The sequence below is a fragment of the Notolabrus celidotus genome, chromosome 7 (genome assembly GCF_009762535.1).
Source record: "Notolabrus celidotus isolate fNotCel1 chromosome 7, fNotCel1.pri, whole genome shotgun sequence".
Lineage (NCBI taxonomy): Eukaryota > Metazoa > Chordata > Actinopteri > Labriformes > Labridae > Notolabrus > Notolabrus celidotus.
The window spans coordinates 19,097,399-19,125,116 of NC_048278.1; the positions used below are offsets into that span (position 1 = coordinate 19,097,399).

The following is a 27,718-nucleotide window of genomic DNA, read 5'->3' on the forward strand; positions in this document are numbered from 1 at the left end:
ATCATTACTATCTTTACATTAAGCAGTTTGTTAAGATTTCTTAAACCACCTTTGGCAACAAAATAAAATGATTCCACCTTTCTAGAGATAAATAACAGTCCACTTCCACACTTCCCTCCCCATCTCTCACATCTTTTCACTGTTTGCTCAGGAAATGTGCTTCATCTGTATTCTCGCAGGCAACTTCCCAAACAGGTTCTCAGCCAAAAGTCATTTCTACGTCCCCCTTTCTTTTCCCTTTTCCCCTCCACCAGAGAAGAGGGGGAGAGGAGAACCGGTGGCGTTTTGTTGCAATTTTTCTTGTGCTTTTATTTTTGAGTCGTCAGGCCGTGACGACGCAGATGAAAGATGAAAAAGAGGGAAAAGAAAGAGAGAGAGAGAGAGAGAGAGGGAGAGAGAGGGAGAGAGGAAGAGAGAGAGAGAGGGAGAGAGAGAGAGAGTGGAAAAGAGAGAGACACACATCCCTAATAGACCTTATTTTCTGGATGGGGAAGCTCAAATATATTCTGCTTTATCTCTGTATTTTTTCCTCCTGGAAACAGTGAATCAATCAGACATTAAAGAAGGTGCATGCCTCTTAAGTCAGCTCCCATAAAAGGTAAATAAATAAAATACAACAGGGATGCATAATGACCCCTGCTCCCCTGGCTGGCTGTCTCTCTCTGTCCCCTCTCTGATTCGGAGTCTCCAAGATGAAAATGAAGCTGCTGCCTGTGCCAACAGTTTTTCCTCTGCCTCTGGAGACTGTAGCTTCTGTTTTTTGACCCTTAATTTGGCAAAATCTTTGTATCTCATTTGCAACAAAACCTCCCTGAGCCAAGGCTGATTGAATTTCTGGGAGCAAGTGGTTAATTTGTTTGGTCAGTGTGATGAATTACTGGACCTCTGTCCCTAAACCCACACAGCTGTGAGGGAGAACCGCTCGTGAATTCTTTGCTGAGTTTTCATGTTCCCATTCTCATGTTTTTTTTTTACCTTTCTTCCACAAGAAATAGGACAGATTCTTCAAAAAAGCAGGGCATTATGATCATAATGATAAAAGCCTCAAGATCATATTTACTCCCCCTGAAAACATGGAATAAAGTCTTTAAAATGCAACTCGTATAACATATTCAGAGAATAATGCGACAGTGGCCGATAAACAAATGCCTTCATAGAATGTGTAAGTTATTGCGTTTGTGCCTATCAGTATTTATTGGCTTGGAAAATAAATTTCAAACACATAATCCCCATGAACCGTCCCCAAGAATGGTGAGAGTGTGAACGCCTAATGCCAACAGTAAATACACAGATAAGTGAATAAATAGTTATCTTCAGGTTTTTGTAGGTCACAAGTCATTCCTCTCCATCTCTTTACAAAGCAAGGCGTATTTCATGCCCCGGCCCAGATAGGAGAGGTGAAAGGAACCATTTCATTTACTCTTATCTGAGAAAGAGGGGAGAGAGAGGGAGGGAGAGAGAGAGATGGAGAGTGAGAGAGAAAGAAAGAGGCGGGAGAGTCTTCTCTGCAGATACCTGTGCCGAGGAGGATGTGGGTTGCTATAAATGACCCTGCAAAACCTGTGTCTTTTATTCATTGTGAGGTTTCAGGACATAATAATAAAAAGGAAAGGAGACAGTTATGCTGTGACACAAAACATTCCCAGGGAGCAACAGAAAGTGTGTAGAGGACATGAATTTGGCCATCTAGGTCAGCAGACTCTTTCCTGCTTTGAAGAATATCCGAGAGCATAGCTCTTTAGATGTCCCAAGTCTAAGTGGGACATTACGCATTCAGGACTTTTCAGTGAACTCACAGGAATTAGTTAAAGTAAAACACTGAATTGTATTCAGGACTCTTTACTCTGCTCTTGAAGAGTTGAGGCTTCTTGTCGAATCTATGAGTTTCTCTAAATTCCTGATGAATAATCTGCTGTGCTCAGAGATAAGTAAGTTTGATCATTTTACATTATGATCCATCAGCCCAGATGAGCCCAGACTTTTTTGGCTGGGGTGCACACAAACCCGAATATCATTTATTTACTCTTTCTGTCTCCACTAATCATATCTACTTTAACTTCGGACGTTACAGTGTCACACATAAGTTTTTTTCATTTGTATCACTTTTCATCTTTAAAAAGTTATTTAAAAAATGGCAACATATAAATCGTCTATTTTTTGATCTTGAGGGATCAAAAATGAGGCTGTTACTCCACAGTAACAATTCAAAGTACTTAAAAAATGTAAGTAAACTCCTGTACATCATTTTAACTGTGATTATTTTCATGGACTGGTTCCTCTCTGACAAACCTGTCTTATGAAATAGATTTGTATTTTTCTGCAGTTTAAAGCACTATGTGCTACATTTAAATGCACAGTCCAAAATTTTGTTTCAACACGAGTCCAAAAACTGCCATTGCAAATAGCCAATCAGAATTTAAGATTTTGGGGAGGCCATGTTCATCAGACAAAACAAGGATTAAAATGAATATTATGCAGATGTAACTCAAAAACTTGTCTCACTAAGACTAGAATGGTGTCCTTCTCTGCAGTGCTGCACTTGGATTGTTCACCATTTGTTATAAAAGTGAATTGTTTGAGACTAGTTATTGTAGAGACTTGTTTAGGGTACAGGCCAATCTCCTTAAACATCAAATGCTCATCAACTGCCCTTATTGCAAAAACGTCTGCATAAGACCCTCAAAACTGTTACGATGTCCACATAGTCATCTGTGAATTGTAGTTTTTGACTCCAAAATGAGGTACCTGATGACTTCTTGAGGGTTCTTTTTTCAGTAAGCTTCAAAAGTCAATATGCAGCTATTATTTCCAGATCAGTAAGCTACTTTAGATGTGTAAATTCACTGGAGTTCTCCTTAAGTGCAAGTGTCACATCCCAGTCAGGCCAACACTGAAAAGTAAAACTACATGTTAGTTAATTCAGCAGTCCCTTTAATGGAGTCCATTTACAGATGAACTCAAAATGCTTTTGTTGCGGCTTCTGTTGGCATTGTCTTTAAACTTTGTGCTTGCCTTTCACACTTCATGCCTTGGTTTAGCCCACGTCATGAAATGTAGGACCCTGTCTATAGACTGCTGTCTTTAGAAAAGCGTGATTGCTTTTTTAAATTGTGATGTCTGCAGCAATCATCTCCATAATGTGGCTTCTTCTATTTGAAAAGATAAAGTCAGGAGGATGACAGCGACCGTTCAAATCAGCTGTGTGGAAATGGCTTTGTTTGATTTCACAGAATAAGACTCTCTAGACTTCACATTTCTGTATTTTATTCCCCCTTTCTGTGTGTGGATCTGTTTGTATTTGAGCTGTGTGTGTGTGTGTGTGTGTGTGTGTGTGTGTGTGTGTGTGTGTGTGTGTGTGTGTGTGTGTGTGTGTGTGTGTGTGTGTGTGTGTGTGTGTGTGTGTGTGTGTGTGTCTTTATTTCATACTGGTGGAGGAAAGACGAGGACAGGGGGACAGGTTCAGGGGACAGCTTTGTGTTTGAGGGGGTATCCCTGCTGGGGAAATGTGTTTAAAATCTATTACCCCCACAGCTAGGATTAACGTGTGTGATTGTGTGCGAGTGTGTGTGTGTGTTTCCCCTAAAGACGTAATCACTATGGTAATACAAAAGCCAATGGATTATGTGTTTGAAAAAAATCTGGTTGATTTATAGTCTGCCGTTGGTGAGATATGTGTATGTACAGTAAATACACACATACAGCTTGGGAGAGGGAGCTTGTGTTTCCCAAACTCTTGCAGCTTTCACTTTCTCTCTCCTACATACTGTATGCCTCCACTGCTCTCTTTACTGTCCTTTATAGCTGTTAGTAGTTGTTATTATAGTCATTACAAAGTGTGAGGTGCCTGCATGTTTTTTTGATTTGGCTGGTGGGTGTTTATTAATATATCTTCTGTAGAGGTGTGAATGCATCTGCCTGTTTTCCTAACCTCTTCTCCTCCAGTGTATGCTGGGAGAGGCTCCAGCTGACACATCTAGTTTCATAATTAGTCAACTGAAAGAAAATAAATCAGAAAGAAGTTGACAAATCCATCATTGCTTTTGCCCTTTTAAGCTAAAATACAAATAATGATCTGGTTTCAGCTTCTTCATCGTGATTATTAGTCTTCAATAATTGCAAACATTGTGTTTGGAGCTGTTGGTTGGGAAAAACAAAACAATTTGTGTGAGGATTCTACCTTGGGATCATTATTTTACTTTACTTATCAACTTCATGTTACACACATGTTCTTCTTGTTGATCCTGCTCCTCTGCTGCTGTCGATCAAAAATGCAAGTTTGAATTAACATGGACACATTGTTTTTCTCTCTCTTTTGCCTCAAGTAGTTAAAGAACAGAGGATTAACACCAGGATAAAAACGACCCCATGCACAGAATTCTGCAAAGGTTTAGTTTTCCTCTGTCCTCGTGCACAAACCAGTCTTTCATTTATTTCCCCGTATACTTTCATCCCCCAGGGGGAATATTAGTGGTATATCCTCAGTGGGGGGGCTAGGCACAGGCCTTGGTCAATAATTAATTGAAATCCCTTCATTTACTTCAGATCTCAGCTTACTCTGCCTGAGTGGAAATGGTCAAAGTTTGCACTTTGGAGTGGTCTAACTGGTTCTATTATGCTGATCCAGAGAAATCAGTGACAGCAGAGGTATCAGATGTATTTGTGGTCGTTAATTGACTCAAACACGAAGTCCAAGTTAGGAAATATAATATTTCTCAACATAAACACACCAAAAATAATTACATACAGGCCCTGAAAGAAATGTAAGTAGCTAAAAGAAATATTTCTTGTATATAGAGTAAATATGTTCATAGTTGGTTGTGTCTGGAGAGTGTTTAAATTTCATGCAGACTGCAGCTATTTGAAAGGTAGCTCCTGAAGAATCAACTGTGTTGTTTATAAAGACATTACTGGGAAAACAGCAATTCAAACATCCTTTAACACAGAGTTGGAATTCTCTTCATGAGTCAGGGAGACTGTGGTTGAACCAAGCGACTCCTGTGTGTTGATGGTGATTTTGTGCCGAACAGGTCCCCCTTAGATTGTCTCATTGAGTCTGTCACTTTAAAGGGGTCTTATTTTATGTCAATGGGATCACCTGGAGTGGACAGCAGGGTCATAATTATCGTATCAGACTAGCCACAATGATTTGAGGCATTACTGTGTCTGTCCAGTTTTCCGCCATGTCTTTCAAAAATCTAATGAGAGAGAATGCCAGGCCTTGGATGCTAATGATGAATCAGATTGACAAAAAAATATCATATGCTGTTTTTTTTCCTAATTGGTGATTGTATATTTGTTGCATCCTGATGAAAGCAAAAACACTTTAGTCTCCTAAAATTCCATTGTCATCATTTTCTTGTCCTCCTCATTTGAATAAGTTTATCATTGCTCTGTTTCTTCTCCTGTTACCTAATTAATTCTGTGTCTTGAATTTGGCAGCCATAACATCCTCTCTTCCTCTCTCTCGCTCATCCTTGACCTCTTTTTTTCCCCCTCCTTCTTGTAGGACATGGTGGCGTGAACCAGCTCGGAGGTGTGTTTGTAAACGGCAGGCCCCTCCCAGATGTTGTGCGACAGCGAATAGTAGAACTCGCCCACCAAGGGGTTCGGCCCTGCGACATCTCACGGCAGCTGCGAGTCAGCCATGGATGTGTCAGCAAGATACTGGGCAGGTAAATGGCACACAGACACTTCTGAAGTACAATATTAAGAGAGGACAGCTACAAAATATCATAAGGTTCAGGTGTCAGGTTAGTTTCAGGTCACACTTGGTGCATTTTCGTGTCAAATCTGATGAATTGTGGGGCTTTTTTTGTTGTTGTTTTAGTGTTGTGTCAAAGCTCTTGAAAGGTCTTACCACTTTCTTATTCCCTGTGCATGCACAAGCTATATTTTCAAAACAGTCTGCCCTCATTTTTTCTTATTTCACCCTCTTCTCTGTTGTTTTTTTCCTTTCTTACCTTCCTTTCTTTCCTGTGTATCCTGAATTTCTCAGGAAAAACTGAATATTTCTGTCTTTCCTCGCTTCCTATTTCTCGCTCTCTTTCCATCCCTCTCTGTCTTTTCAAAGCTAAAATTCAAGAGTAAATCCCTGCTCGTTCCGTCCCCCGGAGAAGAAAGGAGCACAAAAGGGAAAAGATTCATCACTTTTTGGAATTAGCATCAAAATGAAAGTGGCACCATATTCCCCCCCCCAAAAAAAGGGTAAAAAAAACTGACAGAGAGGAGATGGAGAATGGTAGAAAGACAAGAACAATCAGGGGGGAAACGGCGTGTCAAAGAAAAAGAAGAAGAAGAAGAGTGCGGGAGGAGGAATGAGAGACAGAGAGACCATTTGAGGGGACGGAGGGGAAGGATTAGCCACAGCGACCCTAAGCTATATCAAAAAATGTGTTGCTCATTGTTCTCCCTTTGCCTCCCTCTCTCTCTTTCTGTCTTTCTGTCTCTACCTCTCTCTCTCTCCCCCTGTCCTGGCCGTTCAACTCACTCAAGCGTTACCATGTGGGGGGGGGGGGGGGGATTGAGGGATGGAAGGAGGGAGGGAGGGTTGTTTTATCCTCTTCTCTCTGTCTCTGTGGTGCCAGCAGAACAAAAACACCAACTCCACCACTCTGTGTGTGACCGTGAGTGTGTGTGTATGGGTGTGTGTTGGCTCATCGTTGCGTGGATATCAATAACCACGCTCGTTTATTCACCAATGATTCAGCTGTGAATAATTTAAATAGTTTTCCATTTGGAAATAGATTGTTTTTCCTTTAGCTGTGTTTAGACTCCAGCTGTGAAAAGCCCAAAAACGTCAGTACACCCACACGCACACGCACACGCAAACACAAACGCACACAGAAAGAAAGACAAGGAAATGCACATTTACAGGAGCACACATCTTTACGGAAGGGATTACTCTACCGTACAGCGGTGAAGAGAGAGAGAGACAGAGACAAACAGAGAGGGAGAGAGAGAGCAGCAGGTTTAAGACTGACTGACAGCTTGCATCCACACACAGCATCCCCCCTTTTCTGCAAGCTGCGGAGCACATTTGCTGTCCTCCCACCCCTGTCCCCCCCATGCCCCTTCTGCATGCAAATACATTCATGAAATAGCCATGGTGGACATGAAACGCCTGAATCTGGGAGTGTGTGTGTGTGTGTGTGTGTGTGTGTGTGTGTGTGTGTGTGTGTGTGTGTGTGTGTGTGTGTGTGTGTGTGTGTGTGTGTGTGTGTGTGTGTGTGTGTGTGTGTATGTGTGTGTGTGAGTGAGTGAGTGAGTGAGTGTGTGTATGTGTGGATCAGTGCCACCTCTGCTTACCTCTGTGTCACAATGTGAAAGAAAAACAACAGCCAGCACCTCAGTCAGGCATCAAAAATATTTGTGAGGCGTCACATTCAGTCGTTTAGTTGATGCTCTTGTGTGTCGTTACTTCCAATAACTGCACCTCTTTAAAACTATGAATGTTACAGAAATATTAACCCACTGATGGGACAGCATTTTGATATCATAATGATAGCTGTTGTTCATCAGTATATGTTGCATGAAGTGATGATGCAGTGTATGTAGAGATACAGTGTATGTAGACAACCATCCAGATGAAGACAGTAAGGAACTTGAACAAGTCGGGCTTTTACCACTGTGCCATGTTGACTAAAGACTTTTAGTACTTTTAATCCAAAAAAACAGAAGAGCAAAACCAGTCTCACAGATAAAGTATTTTAAAACGTAGACAGCAAGATTAAGACAGAATTAACATAATTCCTAAATTTGGCCAAAGTTATCAGAAAACACAAAAGCTTTCTTTGATAAATCCATTCAAGCACTAGGGACAGTGTGATGATGATGATAATGATGATGATGATGCTGGTTTCGCTTTTAACACATGTTGGTTTTTTTAAGAATGAGTACTTTTCCTTCTGTCTTGTCTTCATCATGTTAAGATGTCATTTATAAGTTATTGGTTACAGGGAATTTTAACTTTTTAAAATTAAACTGATTAATTGTTTGTGGTAACTTTTCCATACTGACAATGAATGCAAATGTTGGAAATTACCCTAACCTACTGTCTGTAAAACATAGTTATGTCACCAGAAGCTTACGAGAGGATTCAGCAGTCTGGGTGAGACAAATTCAGTGGAAAAATACAACAAAATAGGGAGGTTCAAACTCATAAAGACTATGACTTCAAAGAGGACCACTATATTGGACTGAATCAGGCTTTTATAAGCAGAATGAGAATTCAAAATGTCACTTGAATGAATGTGAACAGACCCGTCAGTACAGAAATAAGAGAGTGGCAAAAGACAGGAAGATCAGATGTGAAAAGAAGAGCAGGGACTGCACAGGCCAGTGGGGAGGTTAAGTTGCTGTGTGAAGGTCATCCCTCCACTGGCACGCCAGGAGGGAAGAGATTTGAGATAGAGTGGACCAAAGCTCAAGGAGGGGTGAACTAGATGGACAGTTATTTGTCACATGTCAGTGTTTTTTGCCCAGTTACAAGCTGTTGGGTTGGAATGAAGGAACAAGAATATGAGACATAGACCATGAAATAGACCATAGCGTGTGATTTTAAGATTGTTTCCTTTATTCAATTTCTCTGTTACAAATGACTAACTTTTAAAAATGCGCTGTTAGTTTATAACAAACATATATTTTGAATAAGAGACCAGTGCAAGCCGTTGATAAGGGGATACGACTCGCACTGGTCTCTTATTTAAAAATAGGTGGTGATTTATAACTTTGCACAGTCATATATACGGCAGATGGAAAGAGAGGCAGAGTTAGAGAGGAGCTCACGCATCAAGTCCTCCCACAGTGTAAGCCTATAACAGCTTAACTATAGACTGGTCCAAAGCAAGCTTGAGCAAGCCCTGCCAGTAAGCTTGATGAAGAGAGAAAGTTTAAGCCTATCTAAAAAAAATACAGGAATATCTGCCTCTCAGATGAAAACTGGTGTATCCAAAGGAGTGGCCTGATAATCAAAGGCTATATGGCTCATATTACTTTAGAAGACTTAAGTAGGCCTGCATTCTGGGAGCAAAGATTTTAGAACACTGTGAGCTCTTTCAAAAATGATATTGAAAGATGTCCTGTATGGTGAAGGAGCTTTTCGAGCTGGAGGGTTTACAGAGACTTTTCATCTCACTTCAGTTCTTTCACATATTAAGGCATAACATGTTGCTTTTAAAAATATTTAAAATACCCAATAGGACATAACGGTATTATACAGTAGAAACAGAGATGTTATTTTTGAAACATTTACAGGTGTAACCACTAACTGTTTTCCTTTTAACTCCTACGAGAAATACTCTAACCTTTTTTAGCCCTCCTATGACCAACACAAGCCTCTCTTCTTTGATCTGCAGGTACTATGAAACGGGCAGTATCCGCCCCGGGGTAATCGGGGGATCCAAACCAAAGGTTGCTACTCCCAAAGTGGTCGACAAGATCGCCGATTACAAACGCCAAAACCCCACCATGTTTGCCTGGGAGATCCGGGACAGGCTCCTCGCCGAGAGAGTGTGTGACAACGACAGCGTCCCCAGTGTCAGCTCCATCAACAGGTACTAGAGTCTGTGTAATGCGTGTGCGTGTGTGTGTGTGTGTGTGTGTGTGTGTGTGTGTGTGTGTGTGTGTGTGTGTGTGTGTGTGTGTGTGTGTGTGTGTGTGTGTGTGTGTTTGTGTGTATGTGTCTTAGTATCCACTTAGGCAGGTAGAGCAAAGGGCAATATAATACTGTGAATGTGTATGTGTGTGCATGTGTGTGTTTGTGTGTGTGCGTGTGTGTGTGCTTGAGTGAAAAAAAGAGAGAATGGTAAAGAGGCCCCAGTCTCCATATGTATGAAGTGGCTGCAGCTCAGTGGTTCAACACGATGGTACAATGACAACCCTTTCCCCTGAGCATAGAGGCAGAAAAAGGGAGGGATAGTGAAATAAGAGAGAGAAGGAGAGAGCAAAAGAGGCAGACAAAAGGGAAGGAAGGTGTGCGAGAGCAAGGAAAGAAACAGACACAAAAGGAAAGGAAAAGGAAAGGAAATGAGAGGACAGGGGAGGAGAGGAAAAAGAGGAGAGAAAAGGAAAAGAAAGAGGAAGGAAAGGCTTGCATGAGCAGCCAAGCAGGAAGTGTGAGGCCCCTCTGCCATGTCAGCCTCCCTCAGCCACTTCACACACACCCTCACACACCGTGCACTCACGCACACAGTTTTGCTCCCACGATGGTCATGTTCTCTCTGTCACTCAGAACCCTCTCACGCACACACAAACGACCGCTTCACACACACTAATATCTCCTCTCTCCTCCTGCAGGATCATTCGGACAAAGGTTCAGCAGCCGGGCCAAACGGGCTCAGTGTCGGCTCACAACTTAGGTAGGTCGCTGCTGTAAAAATCCTGTTTCCAACTGTCAAAGCACTTTTACAGCAGAGACGATTTTGTCCAAATCTCTCTGGAGTGAAGCCTTCGTGCTTTATATTGAACAAAGAAACATATCAAAATGCTGGACCTTAACTTAAGCGAATAAATCAAGGCAGGAGATTTTCTGCTGCAGAGTTCTTTGCTTTAAGAGTCCAAAAGTAAGTGAATAGATTGTAGATTTATTTTACTTTCATTTCCTTCTTCATAAAAACCTTTAGATTTTCAACTAGCATGTTATTCTTGATTTTAGGACAGAGAAAAGGAAAGGGACGTCATGCAACAAGGGATCTGTCTAGACTCAAACTGGGGATGCTGCAAGTAGCACAGTCAACTCTAATTAGTTGATTTGTGCATTCATGGATGCATGGAACACTGAACCTTAGCTTGCAAACATTATATCATCCAGGTACAGATGTGATTTAGAACATAATGCAAGCGTCAGTTTAGCCAGTAGAGGATAACCACAAAATTAAAGAATAATAATGTGGGAGCTCAAAGCGCTTTAGCTTTTTAACTTCGACTCAATTCCTACCACAACAAAAGCTTTAATCATACAAGAGTTATCAGGAAACAACAACAACACATCCAAGAAAGAAAAATCCCAGAGCAACCTTTTTTTTTTAAACTATTCATGCGTCTAAATCTACCTTATGCTCATAAACAAATCTTATTAATTACAGTGTCTTCTAATGATGATCATTAGTTTTGTTCACAAATTCAAGTCTACAGTAAGAGTAGATTATTGCGCAGGCAGATTGGGCAACTTCCCAGTGATACAAGACCCTTTGAAGCTACAAAGGCCTAAATTCAGTGTGTGTCAGTTGATGAATTGAACAGAATATGCCAGGTCGCACAATTAGCTTATGTTTGTCAGATAATGACAAACTTAAGCTATCTTCATTAGAATAAATGAAGAAAATTCATGTGTAGTTTTTAAATCATGTTACAAACTTAAGCAGTATAACTTTTACAGATGTGACTGAACTGTTATTTCCTCACCTCCGATGGATATCTCAGAGTACGCATTAACATGAGAGCCTGTTTCTCCCTCTCTCTCTCTCTCTCCTCCTTGCTCTGCCCTGCAGTGGATTGTGTCTCGGTGTCTCTCATATCTTCATAATCGCACATTGTCTATTAATCTAAATTAATTTCACACGCACTGCTCCCTGACTCCTGCCTTTTACACACATTTAGCACGCACACACCGCACATGCATACACACCTAGATGCACCAAGACACACACACCAGATTCACATGCGCACACACACACTCTGCACGCTCACAGATTACACAGATAAATGGGTCCCACTCCCAGGCGGAAAATTGAACATTTGGATTTGCAGAATAAAAGCGTTACGTTGTGATAAAAAAAAAGAGTCAAAAGAAAGAGAAAGGAAAATCAGATAATTGAAGTGCTAAATCAAGTGATGGGAAAAGGAGGGATATGCATTCATTATAGTCTCCCTGTCGTTAGAGAGAGAGTAACGACTAGAAGGGACCTTCATCGCCTGGTTTATCTTTTTCCTTTTTTTGTTTTTTATTCCCTTTGCGGTCTTGTCTTTCTGTGTTTGGGGGTCTGCTGGGAGAGAGGATTAGGATGTCTGTCTCCACACCTTTCTGTCCCTCCTGGGATACCATACTGTCACTCAACCCTCACGTCCGCTTACAGGGGCACAGATAAGGGACCAAGGAATGACTGTATGTTGCGATGTGTGCAGATGTTTGTGTGCGTGCGTGTGTGTGTGTGTGTGTGTGTGTGTGTGTGTGTGTGTGTGTCAGGAGGTTAGAGAATGTGTGTGTGTGTCACTGAAGCGGTGACAAGTATGTTGCTGTGTCGCCCAGCGAGGAACTTGTCTCCTCCAGGGGGAAGATTAGAGGGAGAGACATGAGGAGCAAAACACAGACAGACTCGGGTCCTTTGTGGTCTTTTTTTTTTTAGCTTCAATTTGGTCTGTGTGGCTGAGCGAAGTTTCAGGAGATTTAAGTGCATGGGTATCAGTAGAGGAAAATAGGATTTTCTGCCCTTACTTTAAAGGTTTCATATTTAAATATAAATAAAAGCCTGCAGAATATCTTAGGTATCATTATAGTGTTGGACTGACTGTATCAAAGTATTTTTTATGCATTGAGGGATTTATTCAGCAGTCTCAAATATCGTATGTAGATGCATATGACACAGGGACGGACATGCAAAAAAATAATGCACAAATCATTTTGTGTGGGTGATTGACTTTGGTGACACATGACATTTTCAAAATGTCCTTTTACGGGAGTTATTACAGCTGTTCTATTTTATCGCATCTTATCATATTGGTTAAAATGTAGCTTTAAATGACGCAGCAGAAGTTTAGTTTCTAGCCTCTGCTCTTAGTTGATTCACCTGCTTGATCATGTACAAAAACAATCTTTGAAAAGTTTTTAAAAAGAAAGTTGTGCCATCGAGCACATGTAAAGAGAACCATTCTTGTATATTTGAGCTCTAAACCAGGTGCTTTTTAGAGTAGCATATTCCTACCCATTTCAAAGTTTAACGTAAGCAGAGGTGGATAAAGTGGAGCCTGAGCCATTGCTCTTTGCTCATCTCACAGATGTTAACCAAAACATCTGTTCCGCTGATGTATATTATATAACACTTATTTATTTATCATTTGATAAAAATAGGAAACTGCACATTTGCAGACAAAAGATGAAAACATTCTCAAGTCAAAGCTGCTCCTAACAAATTTATTTTCCAACCAAACAAGCTTTTTGTTCTGACTATTTAAAATGAAAACCTCCTTTCCCACTCTTGCAGGATTTACATTTTTTTGACTTGTGCTTTCCAAAAAGCCAAACTTCCATGGAACTCAATGAGGAAACACGAACAATACAAAATGAAACAATCAGACCCCTGCCACCCAAAATGTCCCCCAAGATCAAGAGCAGAGATTTCCCTCAAATTTCAAAGGCTTGAAGTAAACCAAGCCTTCACTCTCACAGTTAAAAACACAAAGGAAAAGTCTTTGATTTATAACTGCTCTGACTGGTTTTGGAATTACTTCTTGTAGAACCACTGAGGAAAGCAGGCCCATACGCACTCCACTCGCAAAATAAAACCATGTGTTTTGTTGTGGTCTCTCTACAGCGACGTCGGTGGCTGCCACACAAGTTTCAGCCGTGACCAGTGACTCGGCCGGTTCGTCATACTCCATCAGCGGCATTCTGGGTATCAGCTCGGCTGCTGACGTGGGCAAGAGGAAGAGGGACGACGGTAAGCAAAAATGATTCGTTTTAGGATGTTCTAGAGTGACTGTTGGTCTGACTCACTGAATTTGTTGTAGTGTTGAAGGAAATTTTCAAGTGCTCTTTTATAAATACACAACATACATAAACACATTACATGAGTACGGACAGTCTCAGGACCCCCCTCCTCAACCCCAGATGGAAAGAACTCAGCACAGGAGGATCGATGACAGATTTGTGTGTGAGTGTGTAGTATGGGAGTTCTAAAGCAAACATCTTCATTGAGAAAGCTGTATTTGTTTACTATCAGAGCTTCCCCAGAGACTTACCTGAGAGAACAGTTTATGTATGCACTATTGATCTTCCACGCTGTCATACTGGATCAATGTTGCATGCATGTTAATGAAGGAGTGTGCACATTTGGGGGCTCTCACTTACTGAACTGTATGTATATGTTTGTGGATATGTGTTGATGTGTGTGTGTGTGTGTGTGTGTGTGTGTGTGTTATGTGCATAGTTGTGTGCATGGTCTGTTAGTGTGTGTGTGGCCGTGTCAGCAGCATTAAAAAGCCATCACACAGACAGTTTCCTGCGGTAAATGAGACAGGACCAGATGTCGGAGCGAGGGGGGGTGACAGAACGCCACTGGGGGCTAGTTCTTGCTCTCTCTTTCTCTCTCTCTCTCTCTCTCTCTCTCTCTCTCTCTCTCTCTCTCTCTCTCTCTCTCTCTCTCTCTCTCTCTCTCTCTCTCTCTCTCCATAACACACGGACCCACAAAACTACACACACACATGCACAGGTATAGATACAGTTACAGGATGGGGTCCTTTTCAAACTGCTGATACATTTTCAAAACATTCCAGGATGCACAAGAATAAAACTTGGAAGAGAACTTGATTTACATCACAACTCTTCCTAAACAATCAACTTATTTCTCTTTTCCAAAAGAACAGACTGAAAATACAGTTACATCTGATAATACAACAGTGGTAAAGCATAGGTGCAAATAGTGACCATGATGGGAGCAATACAGGAATAGAAATTCAGAAAAATCCAAACCAAAATGCAAACAATTTAACTTTTATTATAAGAAAGCAATGGCCTTCTTTTCCTGGGCCCTGCATCCAAACAGGAGTTCACCCATTGTTACTGCTATCTCTACACATGTCTTTTTTACCAACCATTGCAAGTCGGTATGTATCAGGGGTCTACTTTAATGAAAAGAATAATGAGTAATTTCTAGTCATCCAAACGTATCCCACACTATTATGTGATGTCTGTGTGAAAGACTCCATGGTTGTATCTGCAGCTGGAATAGAAGCTCTGAGGAACAAGAAATAGAAGCTGTAATCTAATTAGCTGCATCATTGTTTCACTTTGTTCTTTATGTGCATGACATGCCACACCATGTGCTACATGTGTGGTCTGTCTGTTGTTTTTACTTAACTCGGCTGCATGTTTCATAATTCGTATCAAAAATATTGTATCACTTCAGTGAAGCATCCAGCATTGTGTCACTGGGTGTCACGTTTTATCTGCAGTGTTTCCGTGGTGGAGGTCTGCGCGGTTGGCTCTGTGGTCTAATTAACAGCATTGCTAATCACAGCTTCCATTAGAGCAGCCCCCGCTGGATAATGACACACACACACAGCAAGGGGCGACAGGGGGAACAGCATGCACTGACATGGACAGACAAACACATGCACACACAAACAGTAATGCAAGCTCTTTTACACACACACACTCACATGCATATGCTTGTAGGTACGAACATAACAGTAGCCATGCGCAAATCACACCACCTCTCTTGTTGACTTGGTGGTTAAACCTGTTTCTTACCACATATGAGTGTTCGGCAGAGATGAGTCTGTGACAGTGAACCTCATCTGCGTATTACACTCGACAAACTTCTTCTGGGGGGAAGACATGCAGCAAAGGGACGTGGCTGGGAGTCAAACCAGCAACTGCTGCATGGGGACTCCAGCCTCTGTATACATGTATATGATACATATGGTGCACAGGCTTAACTAGCATTGTTTTTATTGTTCTGTTGATGACCACTATATAGTATTAGCAAGACTATTGCATACAGTAGTATTCTTGTAGGTTCCCTCACACACTCAAATGGAGCTGAGTTGTTGTAAGTGTCATTAGGTACCTGTTTTTTTTTTTTTTTTTTACAATGATTACTCTAAATGTCAGTCTTTTTGGAGGTAGAATTCACATTATTCACATGGAGGCCATTTCCCGCTCATATTGGGAACAGTGTTGCCAACTTAGCGACTTTGTCTCTATTTTTAGTGACTTTTTTTAGGGTCCTAAGTGTAGTTATAAACATATTTAGGGTGTTTTTTAACCTATTTTTGTCTCTCCCTCGACGTTAGTCGATGACGTCATTTGGCGACTTCTAGCGACTTTTAGGACAGCCAATAGCTACTTTCCTCACTGAGGAGTTGGCAACACTGATTGGGAAGCTTGATTCCTGATATTTTGTCATACAATTGGTTTCCATTGTAAGTAGAATTATTAAGTTTTTGTTAAGTTATTGTCATAAAACTGGATACCAATTACCAAGTAATGAACAACTAAGAAAGAAACTGATAATGAAGACCTGGAGGAAGATGGGGCCATATTTTCAAGTAAAACAACATATTTGATAAGACCACTTCTCTTATTTCAGACAACAGCTAACATTTGCATTAAGACACTTATTTGCTGATGGCTTGTTTAAGCGAAGACAAGGTCAAATGTTGTGTTAAATAGGAAATCACACCTTACTTAATGATCTTGTAACACTATCGAGGAGTAATTGTAGCTTTTAGCTACTTACCAGCTAACAGTTGTATTAGCTAGTATGGTGGTTGAATGCCAATGCTAACTGTGGTAAGACCGATGCTTATTGATTATTGAGTATTTAGCTCCAGCTCACCATTACACACTGTCTTGTGTCACCAAATCCCCCATTCAAGTGGAGTAAATATATTTTGATAAGTACCATAGGGTTTGTGTTTGAAAAAAGGGACTGTTAAGCATGTTTTTGTGATTGTTGTCACATGGTCATATCACGTAACAAAGCTCATATCATTGTATCATGTCATGTTGTGTCACAGCGTAAAGTAAGAAACAAGAATAACATACAAACTTGTGTTCAGGGAAACTTTAATCTCTGCTGTAAATCAAAAGCATAGAAATGGCAGCTGTTTAAGGCATGATCAAGCTAACGTGCTTCTGAGTGAGTGTGTGTGTCGGCAACAGGAGTGTGTGTGTGTGGGGGGGGGTAAAGCCCTGTGGTGACCTGTGCCCTCAGCCAAAGAGAGGGGAAGTGGGGGGTGACCGGGGGGCAGAATGTAGATGAATGAGAGTGAATGGAAGAACTTGACTTGTGGGGCCAAAAGGGGACTATTGTATCTTAACCTATTCTCCTGCACACAAAGGTTGTGAGTGTGTGTGTAAATGTGTGTGTGTTGCCTGTGAGTGTGTATGTGTATCATGCATGCATATGGAGCAAAGTAAGATGAGAAGCGGCATGTTTCTGTCCTTGAATTATGATTTTATGCTGTGTTTCCAGGAAAATCATTGAAATTAGTGTTAAGGGAAGAGAGGGAATAAGACATGTTTTTACCCAGAATGTTAAGCTGACCCCTCACCCTGTTGTGCATCCACTGTGACATGCAGCAGCTTAGCAGATAAAAGAGGCTGGGACTGAGCAAAAGATGGAGAATGGAGGAGAAGAGGGAGGTGAGCGCCGCCCTTCACCCTGAGTCTCTCTCCGTGCTTCCTGCCCCCCCTAAAAAACTTTGATCTCTGGAGTTAACATGGGACACTCACACACACACACACACACACACACACACACACACACACACACACACACACACACACACACACACACACACACACACACACACACACAGAGAAACACACAGAAACACACAGGCCGGGCTGTGAGGTCAGACTTATGGCCCTTGTCCCTATCAGTATGATAATCTATGTCAAGTGCAAAAAGATGTACTCTGGTGTTGTCCGTTCCTCTACACACACACACACACACACACACACACACACACACACACACACACACACACACACACACACACACACACACATACACACACACACAGAAGTAAAACATGAACGCACATACAGGTGCCAAGGCGTCAAACTCTCAAAGGTATTTGGATTTGATAATTCAGCTGTTCCCTGGTTTTCAAATAAATGGCAAATACGGGCCAAGTTGGAGGTAGAGGGTGGTGGAGAGAGAGAGAGAGAGAGGGAGAGGGAGAGAGAGAGAAGGCGGAAGAGAGATGAAAAAAGCAGAAAGGAGAGAACAATAAGGGCTCATTGTTTGTTTTGTTCTGCTCTGAAAAAGAGGGAAGAGAAGCGCTTCCCTTCTGAGACAGACTCGCAGAGATAGAGGCAGCTGTGTGTGTGTGTGTGTGTGTGTGTGTGTACGTGTGTGTATGTGAGTGTGTGTGTGTGTTTGTGTGTTTGTATGAATGCGTGTGTGTGTGTGTGTGTGTTTGTATGAATGCATGTGTGTGCGTGTTTGTGTGTGTGCGGGTGTGTGTGTGTGTGTGTGTGTGTGTGTGTGTGTGTGTGTGTGTGTGTGTGTGTGTGTGTGTGTGTGTGTGTGTGTGTGTGTGTGTGTGTGTGTGTGTGTGTATCCGACAGTGAATAGGATTTAACCCGTCACGGCAATGAGTTTCTTTACCCATCCATGGATACAATGAGACCAGCCGGATATCAAGCTACCCACCCACCCACACAGACACAACACACATACACACACACACAAAACACACAGTGATACAGATAAATGAACTATATTGATTATCATAAATAAAAGCTTTGTTCTTACTGCTCGATTACAGCCGGGTTCTGTTGTCTCCTTCGTTTTCAGTCTTTCTTTGGTCCTTTGTGGGTCCGTCCTTGTGACAGGTTGAGTCAGTCGTTCAGAGTGTGTGTGTGTGTGTGTGTGTGTGTGTGTGTGTGTGTGTGTGTGTGTGTGTGTGTGTGTGTGTGTGTGTGTGTGTGTGTGTGTGTGTGTACGACAGAGAGAAAGCAAAAAGCAATAAGCTGGCTGAAATGGTGCCATCAGAGCTACATGATTGATCAATTGAATTCCATCATGGGGACTGGCCGGTGGGATTAAATGGGTCGCCGTGGGTTACCAGGCTAAAGCATCATACCGGCTTTATCTCCCCCCTGATTGGTCTGTCACCAGAGACCTGGGCCATACACTCACTCTGCTCCCAGCATCTGTATATGAGTGTGTGTGAGGGATTCTAGTAGAGAAAGAGAGATTATGATCAAGCAGTGTGTTTGTGAGTGAGTGAAAGAGGTTTTGTGTACTGAGAAGGTGAAACGAGGTTTAGAGAGTTTTGAAGCTCTGTGTGAGAGTCAGAGGCGTCAAGATGCCGTCCAAAGATTCAAGGTCTACTTGAAGTCTCGGAAATGAACTCAAAATGACTGTTAGTGCCCATGTGCTGTTTACTAGCTCTAGAGTTAGCATTTGTAAATTTGGGAACAGATGTCAGATACAAATAGTTAGCCCTCAAACTGGAGACATACAGTTAGCAAATACAGTTGGCTAGGTCAAGCCGTTGAGCTGTCGGTCACTATAAGTCTTAATGTGTTTATCTGATGAGACATGGAAGCAGCAACATCAATGACATGCAGTCAGATGGGGCAACAAACATTAGCACTGATGATAGAACAGGTTATATTCCAAGCGGCAACCTCCGGTCTAAAAATATGAGTCCAATGCGGAAGTGCTAAAAACTGCAGTTCATCAAGGATCCACTTGAGGCTGGCTCTGGAAGTACCGGAAACCACATACACACCAATTAAAAAAGCCGATCTTCACAGCAGAAATAAACATGTTTACAGCCTGGTACAAAAGACGAGTGTAGTCTGGATAGCTACTTTCTTGATCGGCACACACTGTAGGGGGGTGAATTTTTTTCTAACGCAGCAATTTTGAAGATATTGAGATCACGAGTCTTCCAATGAGAGGCACAGCTGACTTGATTGACAGGCGGGAACACTGTATCTATTGGCTAGGAGGCTCAAAGCCCGCCTCTTTACGTCACAATCACTCGACAGCAGCAATATGGCTGCCGCCGCCGATTGGCCTCAAAACAGCGCTTCAGAAACAGATGGGTGATGTCACGGGTACTACATCCATATTTAATACAGTCTATGGTTATAGCTCAGCCAAACTTGTTTGAAAAAGCACACTGAAGCAAATGATAAATTACAAACCAAAACCAGCCTACGCTACATACCCCTACTACCTTGCACCAAAGAACGAATTCAATCAAAGGTTCATCATTGTTACCTTTAATTTTAGCTCTAAATTTAACTCTTTAAATGGTCCAGCTAACTATTAGCATGTTTACATCCTGTCTAAATTTTGTCTTCAGCGTGTAAACTACAGCTTCAATTACTCAACTTCAAGTAGTACACATATTTATGATAAAAAAAGCTGAATTGCGCAATTTAATGCTTTGAAATCTCATGGATATCAACAAGTGGTGCTACAAGCACAACACGTCTGAATACAGACCCAAGTGTCTGTGTAAGACTTCTTCAATTACTTTTTTCAAAATGGCTTTTCTAGCCAATCAAAGTAGAGTAGTAATAACCAACCACAGAAAAATGAGGCTGGAATTGGCAGACACTCTGATGAAAACAAACAGAACTGTCAGCTGTTGAGTTGCAGTTTGGGTAATGTAGCACCGTATGTCTCTCTGTAGGTGAAATATGAGGTGCAAGAGGAATGACTGGAATAAAAAGGATGATACAACCAGTTTGAGACTTTCCAATCAATCCAATGTATCTCTTTCTTTCTTTCTTTCTTTCTTTCTTTCTTTCTTTCTTTCTTTCTTTCTTTCTTTCTTTCTTTTTTCTTTCTTTCTTTCTTTCTTTCTTTCTTTCTTTCTTTCTTTCTTTCTTTCTTTCTTTCTTTCTTTCTCACTCTTTGTTTTTCTTCTTAAGGGTCCCCATCTGGTGTAAATGGATCTATATTTTCAGTCCAAGTAAAAAATATATATTTGGTGCCCCTTCCCCATCCTTACCTTTCCGTCATATAACTCCCCCTACTCCCAGTACGCACCCCCACAGCCACACTCCACACACACACCAAACACACAGTGACCCCCAGCGCTAAAATAGGCTCTCAGGAACGGTACGGTGCGATGAATTGGCTCTATAGCGGGGGATTTTCACCCTCATCCCCTTTTTCTCTTTATCTTTCTCTCTAGTTCTCTCTTTCTAATCATTTGTGGGCCGTGACTCTTCAGAGTTCTTATAATTGTCTCGTTCAGTCCCTCAGCCTTGCAATAACTGCAGGATACGAGAGCTCACAGTCTAATACTGATACCACAGCCATATATATATTTGTGTGTCTGTGTGTGTATGGGTGTAATGACAAGAGGGACGGAGGAGTGTGAAAATATGAGAGGTAGTGTACTTTTGAGAGATCAAAAAGGAGAGACAGCGTATGCTTGGTAATGGATTGCATTTGTGTAGCATTTTCTCAGTCTCCACAATCTATGAAGTCACTGAGTCTTAAATCAGCTCAGCAGGGTTCATTTGAGTCCACACTTTGAGGCAGATTTGGAGAGAAAAGTTTGAACAGTGATTTGTTTCATTAACTGATGCCTTCATTCCTCTCTTCTTTTCTTCTTCGTCATCTTTCCCTGTGTTTTTTCCTGTGTCATACGCATCGCACTTACACTTTTCTCCTGTCTTTTTCATGCAGGTTTGCAGGAGTCGCCACTGGCCAACGGGCATGGCCACAGTGGGCGGGACTTCCTCAGGAAGCAGATGAGAGGGGAACTGTTCTCGCCGCAGCAGATCGAGGTATTGGACCGTCTGTTTGACAGACAGCCATCCTGTCCAATCCAATCCAGCTCTGACCTCTATGTGAGCCCTGACTCTGGCAAGGTAAGGGCGTGGCACTGTGCAGGCTTTGGGCTCAGGCTGAGTGTGGGGACAGGTCAAGGGTCAATGAGATTGTAGGGGGCTGTCATGAATTGTGAAGGCGGAGTGAAATGCTAGGAGAGCCTTTGTGAATTGAACTGTGATTGGCTGTTTTAGGCGTCACATAGAGTATCACCACTGAGGCCACTTAGATCTTTATAAGGGTGGAACCATTCCTGCATTTCCAACCATTCCTTTACGAGAGCTTTTGAATTTGTAGATGCTTATCTCATAATAACTTGTTTTGGCTTAGACCAGGTATACACTGTGTGAATTGAAGCCAATTCTGTCCTTTGGAGTTGCACAGCTGAATTAGAAGTTGGGCTGAATTTCAGCTTGATTGTGCAACGTTTGGCAGCCCTGATCAGCTGTGCCTGACTGGTTGGATACATTTCTGGCATGTAGGTAATTCTGGTCAGCCGACAGCATACCCCCTCAGTATTTATCATCAAACTTTATCCCAATCTGTTCCAATATGACACGGACAGTGTGAGCACTCAGGTTGTGCTTGACAAATGGACTGTACATTGTGGTCATATAATTTTCATTGTATGCCATAAAGATTAACTCTTACAGTGTTAGTTGACATTCCACGACAACATCTAAACAATGGTACCGTGTGAGTCAGGCAATGGTGCAAAATCTTGTTTGGCTTTTGTGAATTGTTCGGCTCAATCATTGGTTACATTTGCCAAATACATTCTGATTACATCACCTGAAAGCTCTACATGAAGAAAAATAGAAAAGGGAATCTACCAAAACTACATTGATAGACTTTATGATATACTTTAGGATAATGTATCCAGGAGGGCAAATGTACCCTTGGAGACGGCAAATTAGACGGGGGAGGTATGTTTCTCAGTGGTATCTACTGTTTTTATCTGCAAACGTGTTGTTATGTGTATATTGAATCATTAAAGAAACTCTTGTTAGTTGAAGGTGCAAAAGAAACCTCAGTAAGACAACACCCATTACAGATCATGACGAAGGGTAGCTTTCTCTTGTGTTTCTGCTGTTTGAAGAAATGCTTGTCTCTGCTTTTAGCTAAAAGCCTGTCCTGCCTGCTATGCCTTGCCATGCCATGTCAATCTTAAAAAGTTAGCCCAATTGCCTAATTGATATCCAATTCCAAATTTTGTTTTGTACAATCATCACATTCTTACTACTTACATATTTCTGCTCTGTCATACTGTGTGATCTGAAAGTGTTAGCATCAAGCTGTGTATCCCTGTCAGTCCAACAGTCTGCTGTGAGTTTCTGAGCTCTGATGGATGTTGTGATGTCTGCAGCAGAGACCCAGTCAGGCCTGGCCTATTGATGTTTCTATAATCTAGATACACTGCAGGGGTTAATGAGCATATTGACCCTGCTCTCATTATGACCTCACTTCCTGCTGCTCAGGGACAGCAATAGAGCCGTGCGTTTGCCGATGCATCTTGGGGAATGTGCTGCATAAGTGAGTGGTGTTTGCATGTGAGAGAAAGAAGATGGAAAAACAAGTCTGTCTGTGTGTCTTGATGCTGCATCTAAATTGACCTCGCGCCCTTTTCCTGCAGAAAGTTAATGTAATTCTGAGTGGAATGGACAGGTGTAAGTACTACACTGAATAACAAAACAACAATAAGCTAGCATTTGTATTCTCTTCTTCAGTAACCTCTAATTTGCAGCCCTCCTGTCCAAATTAAGGAAATATTTTGCTAGAATCTCAAAATGACACTTTGGTTTCCATAACCTTTAAGATAATGCTAACATCGGCTGTATTTATTCAGTGAGTGCCAAGGGCAGGAGGATAAACACACACAGGAGGAGTAGAATTATATGGAGTTACATGCAGGCTACAGCCTTAGACCTTTAGGGCAAAGTTTGGCTTTTTAGCTCTTTCTCTTCCCGCTGACCGACATGGCGAGTGGAGTGGCACAGGGCGAGAGGTCGACAGGGATTGGCTCTAGTAGCTCTATAGACTACGACTCAAGACTATAATACGCATGATTCATAGGTCAGTGTCCTCTCTGAGCCCGGTCAAGCCGCTGGGGTCTCTGGATAGGGGCTTTAGACTGTGGGTCGCCCCAGGGTCAAACTGGAGCACACACAAATCTACATCACTATCTGTCCCTCTACCTCCGCTCTCGTCCTGTCTAGTCGACCACCCCCCTCTTTTCCAGCGTGCATTTCCCAGAGGGAATGATTGACAGTCATACCCTTAACGTTGACACACTGACAGCTACAGCTCAGCCTCTTTGGTATGTGGGCTGAGGTGTCTTTGTATGTCTGTGTGTTTGTGTGTGTGCATAAGGTCAGGCTGGTGGGGTTATGGTCAAGGAAGGTCACGTTGCGTTGTGGCTGACTTTCCTAAATGAAGCATTGGACCTGCTGTTGGCTGTGGTGCCTCTTCCTCAGCCTCTGTGTGTGTGTGTGTGTGTGTGTGTGTGTGTGTGCGTGTGCGTGTGCGCGTGCGTGCGTGCGTGCGTGCGTGCGTGCGTGCGTGCGTGTGTGTGTCGGTGCACGCCTTTGACACAGTGTGACATCAAATTAAAAATTGTGCGTATTTTTGAGAGAAAGAGAGTAATGATAGCTTGTGAGCAAAGATGCAAGTGGCTCAATTTCAGCTACCAATAGTGTATTACAATGGTATACTAATATACCATAATTTCAGCAGTTATTTCAAGCTTCTCATTATCTTTTAGCTTTCTGGCAGTGAAAGACGAGCCTCATTCATTATTTCTTCTTTCTTTCTCACAGGAACAGATAAAAAAAAAGTAAAATTGCTCACGTTCCTCACAAGCAAATCTTATTTTATCTGTCACTAGTTGTTACTCTTCTATCCTGTTTGTCTCAGACCTTTTCTTTATCTCCCCACACTAACAAGTCATCCTTTTATCTCATCTCCCTCTCCTGCTCTTGTTCCCTCTCTCCCTGTAGTCCATTAAGTCCCACTATTAATTTGTGTGTGCGTGCTCAAATGTGTGTCTGCATGTGTGCCTGTCAGAGAGAGTTCATTTGAATTTCCCTTCAATCACTTCCTATTACCCAGGTGATAAATCAGCAGGGCTGATGGAGCCCTCACCCATCCATGCTGCCCTGGGTCCAAATGCCCACTCCAGCACTCAACAATCTGGCTACACGGGGTTGTATAAACAAAAAAGGAAAAACCTTGTCATTCTATACGTCCAATAAACTCCAGAAATAAGTAGAAAAATGTTTTGAAGAGTGAGGAAGGACCCCGACTTGATCATGTAGATACAGCTTCCTTACAATACATTTTAACATTCAATTATTTCTGTATCATAGTAGAATATTCAAGGATACGCTCATACTGTTTTATCCATTTCTTTTTGTGAACTAATTCCATGATAAGACCCAATGAAATGGGTAAATCCTATGGATACAATGTAGAGGACACAGTCCGGCTGTAGCTAATGTGTAGCTTCAGCATAGAGATGTAAATCAAGCTGTAGTCTTTCTCTTAATAGATCCTAACTGCCAAAGCCTGTCTGAGTTAATCCTACATTTCCACACTGATTCACAAAGAGGAGTTTGGTTGTGACCTCTGTCTTTCCAACAAAATGCATGACATAACGAAGGCTGCTAGTTAGCTATTTCCCACATCTATGAAGCTCTAGTTCAACAGAATACAAATTGATCTTGTATGCCATGTGTTCCAGTGTCCAACACTCAACATTTCAAATAACCATGACTACCATCAGTTCATTTAATACTGGCAGGTTAGCTGATTCAGACCATTGCACATTTTTAATGTTTACAAAAATGCCTTAACTGCCTTCCTACATTACCCTAAAAATATAATTATTGTAGGATATTAGCAAGTTCAATAAAACTTGGACTAGTTTTGCTTAAATTTTCAGCTGCAGAGGTCTATCTTTGCTTAAATTTGTGAACCTTTCTGGAAGAATTAGTGTCTGCTTTTGTCACCCCTTCATGGACTTTGATGAGCTGCCTCTAAAATCTCTTAGATATTTTGTTACTCCTTGTTTATGGGATAATTGTGTATTTGGTTTTAATTTTATCAGCAGTTTTATTGACAGAAAGAAAAAATATGAAATATGACCAGGATCAGCCTTTTCCATCTGTGACATGGCTGAGTCCAAAGAGGTTCATTTGGTCTGACTCTGTATTTTATGAGTTTGTAGTTGAAACATTTCAAGGTCAAAAGAAAACAGACCGGTCTACAAGAACTGTTTAATTACTACTTTGTACTCAAAACAAAAACATAATTGATAACCACCAAATCACTTTTTAATTCATAGATTTGAAAACTGAGCCCAATTTTTCATTCAAAATTCATGAACTTCTGCAGTCTCTCCCAGAGTTGAGGTCTATCTGGCCCGTCAGGAAATAAATATCCTCCCCACTGCTGCCACGCTCAGTTTGAGCGCAGATGAATTCCTTCCCCGCAATCCCTGTCTCGGTTTGTGGGCCTCTGAGGGAATTGTATTTGTTTATAGTGAAGCCTTTTTCCATCAGGAGTACACAAGACAATGTGGAGAGAGGGAGAGAGACGGATGGAGAAACCCAGAGCTATTTGTGGAATGGAGAAAAGGGGAAATACTATTATGCAAATGGGGCAAGCCATTGGAGCTGGTCTGTGTGTGGGTGTGTGTATGTGGGTGTGTGTGTGTGTATGTCAGAAGGCCGATTAAGGCTCATCTGTTATTGATGTTAAATTTGGACCAAACCATTACCTTCACAAATGTGAGTCAGTGGTCCAACCTGCCGTGTGTAAGGGAGGGAGTGGGTGAAAGTCAACCAAATTTACTTGTTATTTATGTGTTCAAAACTGTGTAACAAAACAAGGATTACCATAGGTTGTTTGTGTCTTATCAAGGCACTCAATATATTTAGTTTTGGAAAATCCATTCTTTAAGGGTTAACAGGCGAAGATGGGAGTTGAGGCCAAAGCCTAGCCACCTGGCAAACAGCTACAATGTACCCTCTTGTCAGTCAAATCAGCCATGCGCCTGATTATGCTTCATTTTGCATAACTCTTGGCCTCAATATGATCAAAACAGATGTTATACAGTTGTCAAAAATTAATAAATAAACTATATAGACCCCCAAAATGTTGTACCAAGCTTTGAACTTGTTTAATTCTGTTGTAAAAATGTGCGTTTCATATGAGCCCCAACAGGGCTCATTCATTGGCTTTTGCAGCCAGCCTCAAGTGGACACTCAAGGAACTGCAGTTTTTGCATCTCCGCATTGGTGTTACTTTTCAACATGGAGGTTGTCGCTTGGTTCCTCCATATTTTTTCTTCTCTTGCTTTAGATCCCTCACCATTCATTTCCTCATGTCTTGCATACAACCATTTCTGTTTGTCATCTTCATCTCCTCCCTCCTTTGTAACTACAGTACAGCTCTGTCTGTCTGTAACTTCCTGCCCCAGGTCAGCTTTCCATTCCATCTTTTCTTTTAACCCTCCATCCTGCCCTGTGCATAACTCCCCCATCACCACCACCACCACCTCCACAACCACCTCCTCCACCCCCCAAACCCCAACCCTTCCAAGGCAGCTGCGTCCCCCCACTTTGATGAGGGCTGATGGCGCCTTATGAGCGCTGGAATTGACAACATTTACGGGGCCGAATGAGAATGATCCATCTTCCTTAGCGGGCCTGTCACCCCACTGGCCAAACTTCATCATGGCCAATTACCACAGCAGACCCCGTCTTCTCTGCCGCCGCTGCTGCCTGGCCCCCATCTACATGGAAACATGGACACATTAGACACCATTAGAATAAGCCAAGAGAGGGAGGAGGGGCTGCAGGAAGAGTGCGTTTGATTGGGTGGAAAAAAACTACAGGTGTGATGTGTGAAGGGGGAGTGGGTGAGTGGGTGGGGGGGCGTTAAGAGAGAAAAGAGGGCTTCAAAATGTGTCTGAAGTGTAAAGAGAAGTGTGTGTGTGTGTGTGTGTGTGTGTGTGTGTGTGTGTGTGTGTGTGTGTGTGTGTGTGTGTGTGTGTGTGTGTGTTTGTGTGTGTGTGTGTGTGAGTGTACTGTACAGGGTAAGCTCTTATTTGGCAGGTCACAGTCCAGTGGTTGTGTTGTGTGTTGACGAGCACAGGGGTGTTTAAGAGGTCAGTGAGCACAAAC

At 42.0% G+C, this 27,718-nt stretch overlaps 1 protein-coding gene across 1 annotated transcript in view; it reads left to right on the forward strand.

Annotated features, from left to right (window-relative positions):
• Positions 1–27,718, forward strand: part of pax5 (paired box 5) — a 59,797-nt gene that overhangs the window by 9,079 nt on the left and 23,000 nt on the right. The window contains exons 2-6 of the mRNA XM_034687314.1: positions 5,507–5,672; positions 9,354–9,551; positions 10,294–10,355; positions 13,527–13,652; positions 21,390–21,574. Coding sequence (XP_034543205.1) covers positions 5,507–5,672; positions 9,354–9,551; positions 10,294–10,355; positions 13,527–13,652; positions 21,390–21,574 — 737 coding nt within the window. The remainder of the gene's footprint in view (positions 1–5,506; positions 5,673–9,353; positions 9,552–10,293; positions 10,356–13,526; positions 13,653–21,389; positions 21,575–27,718) is intronic.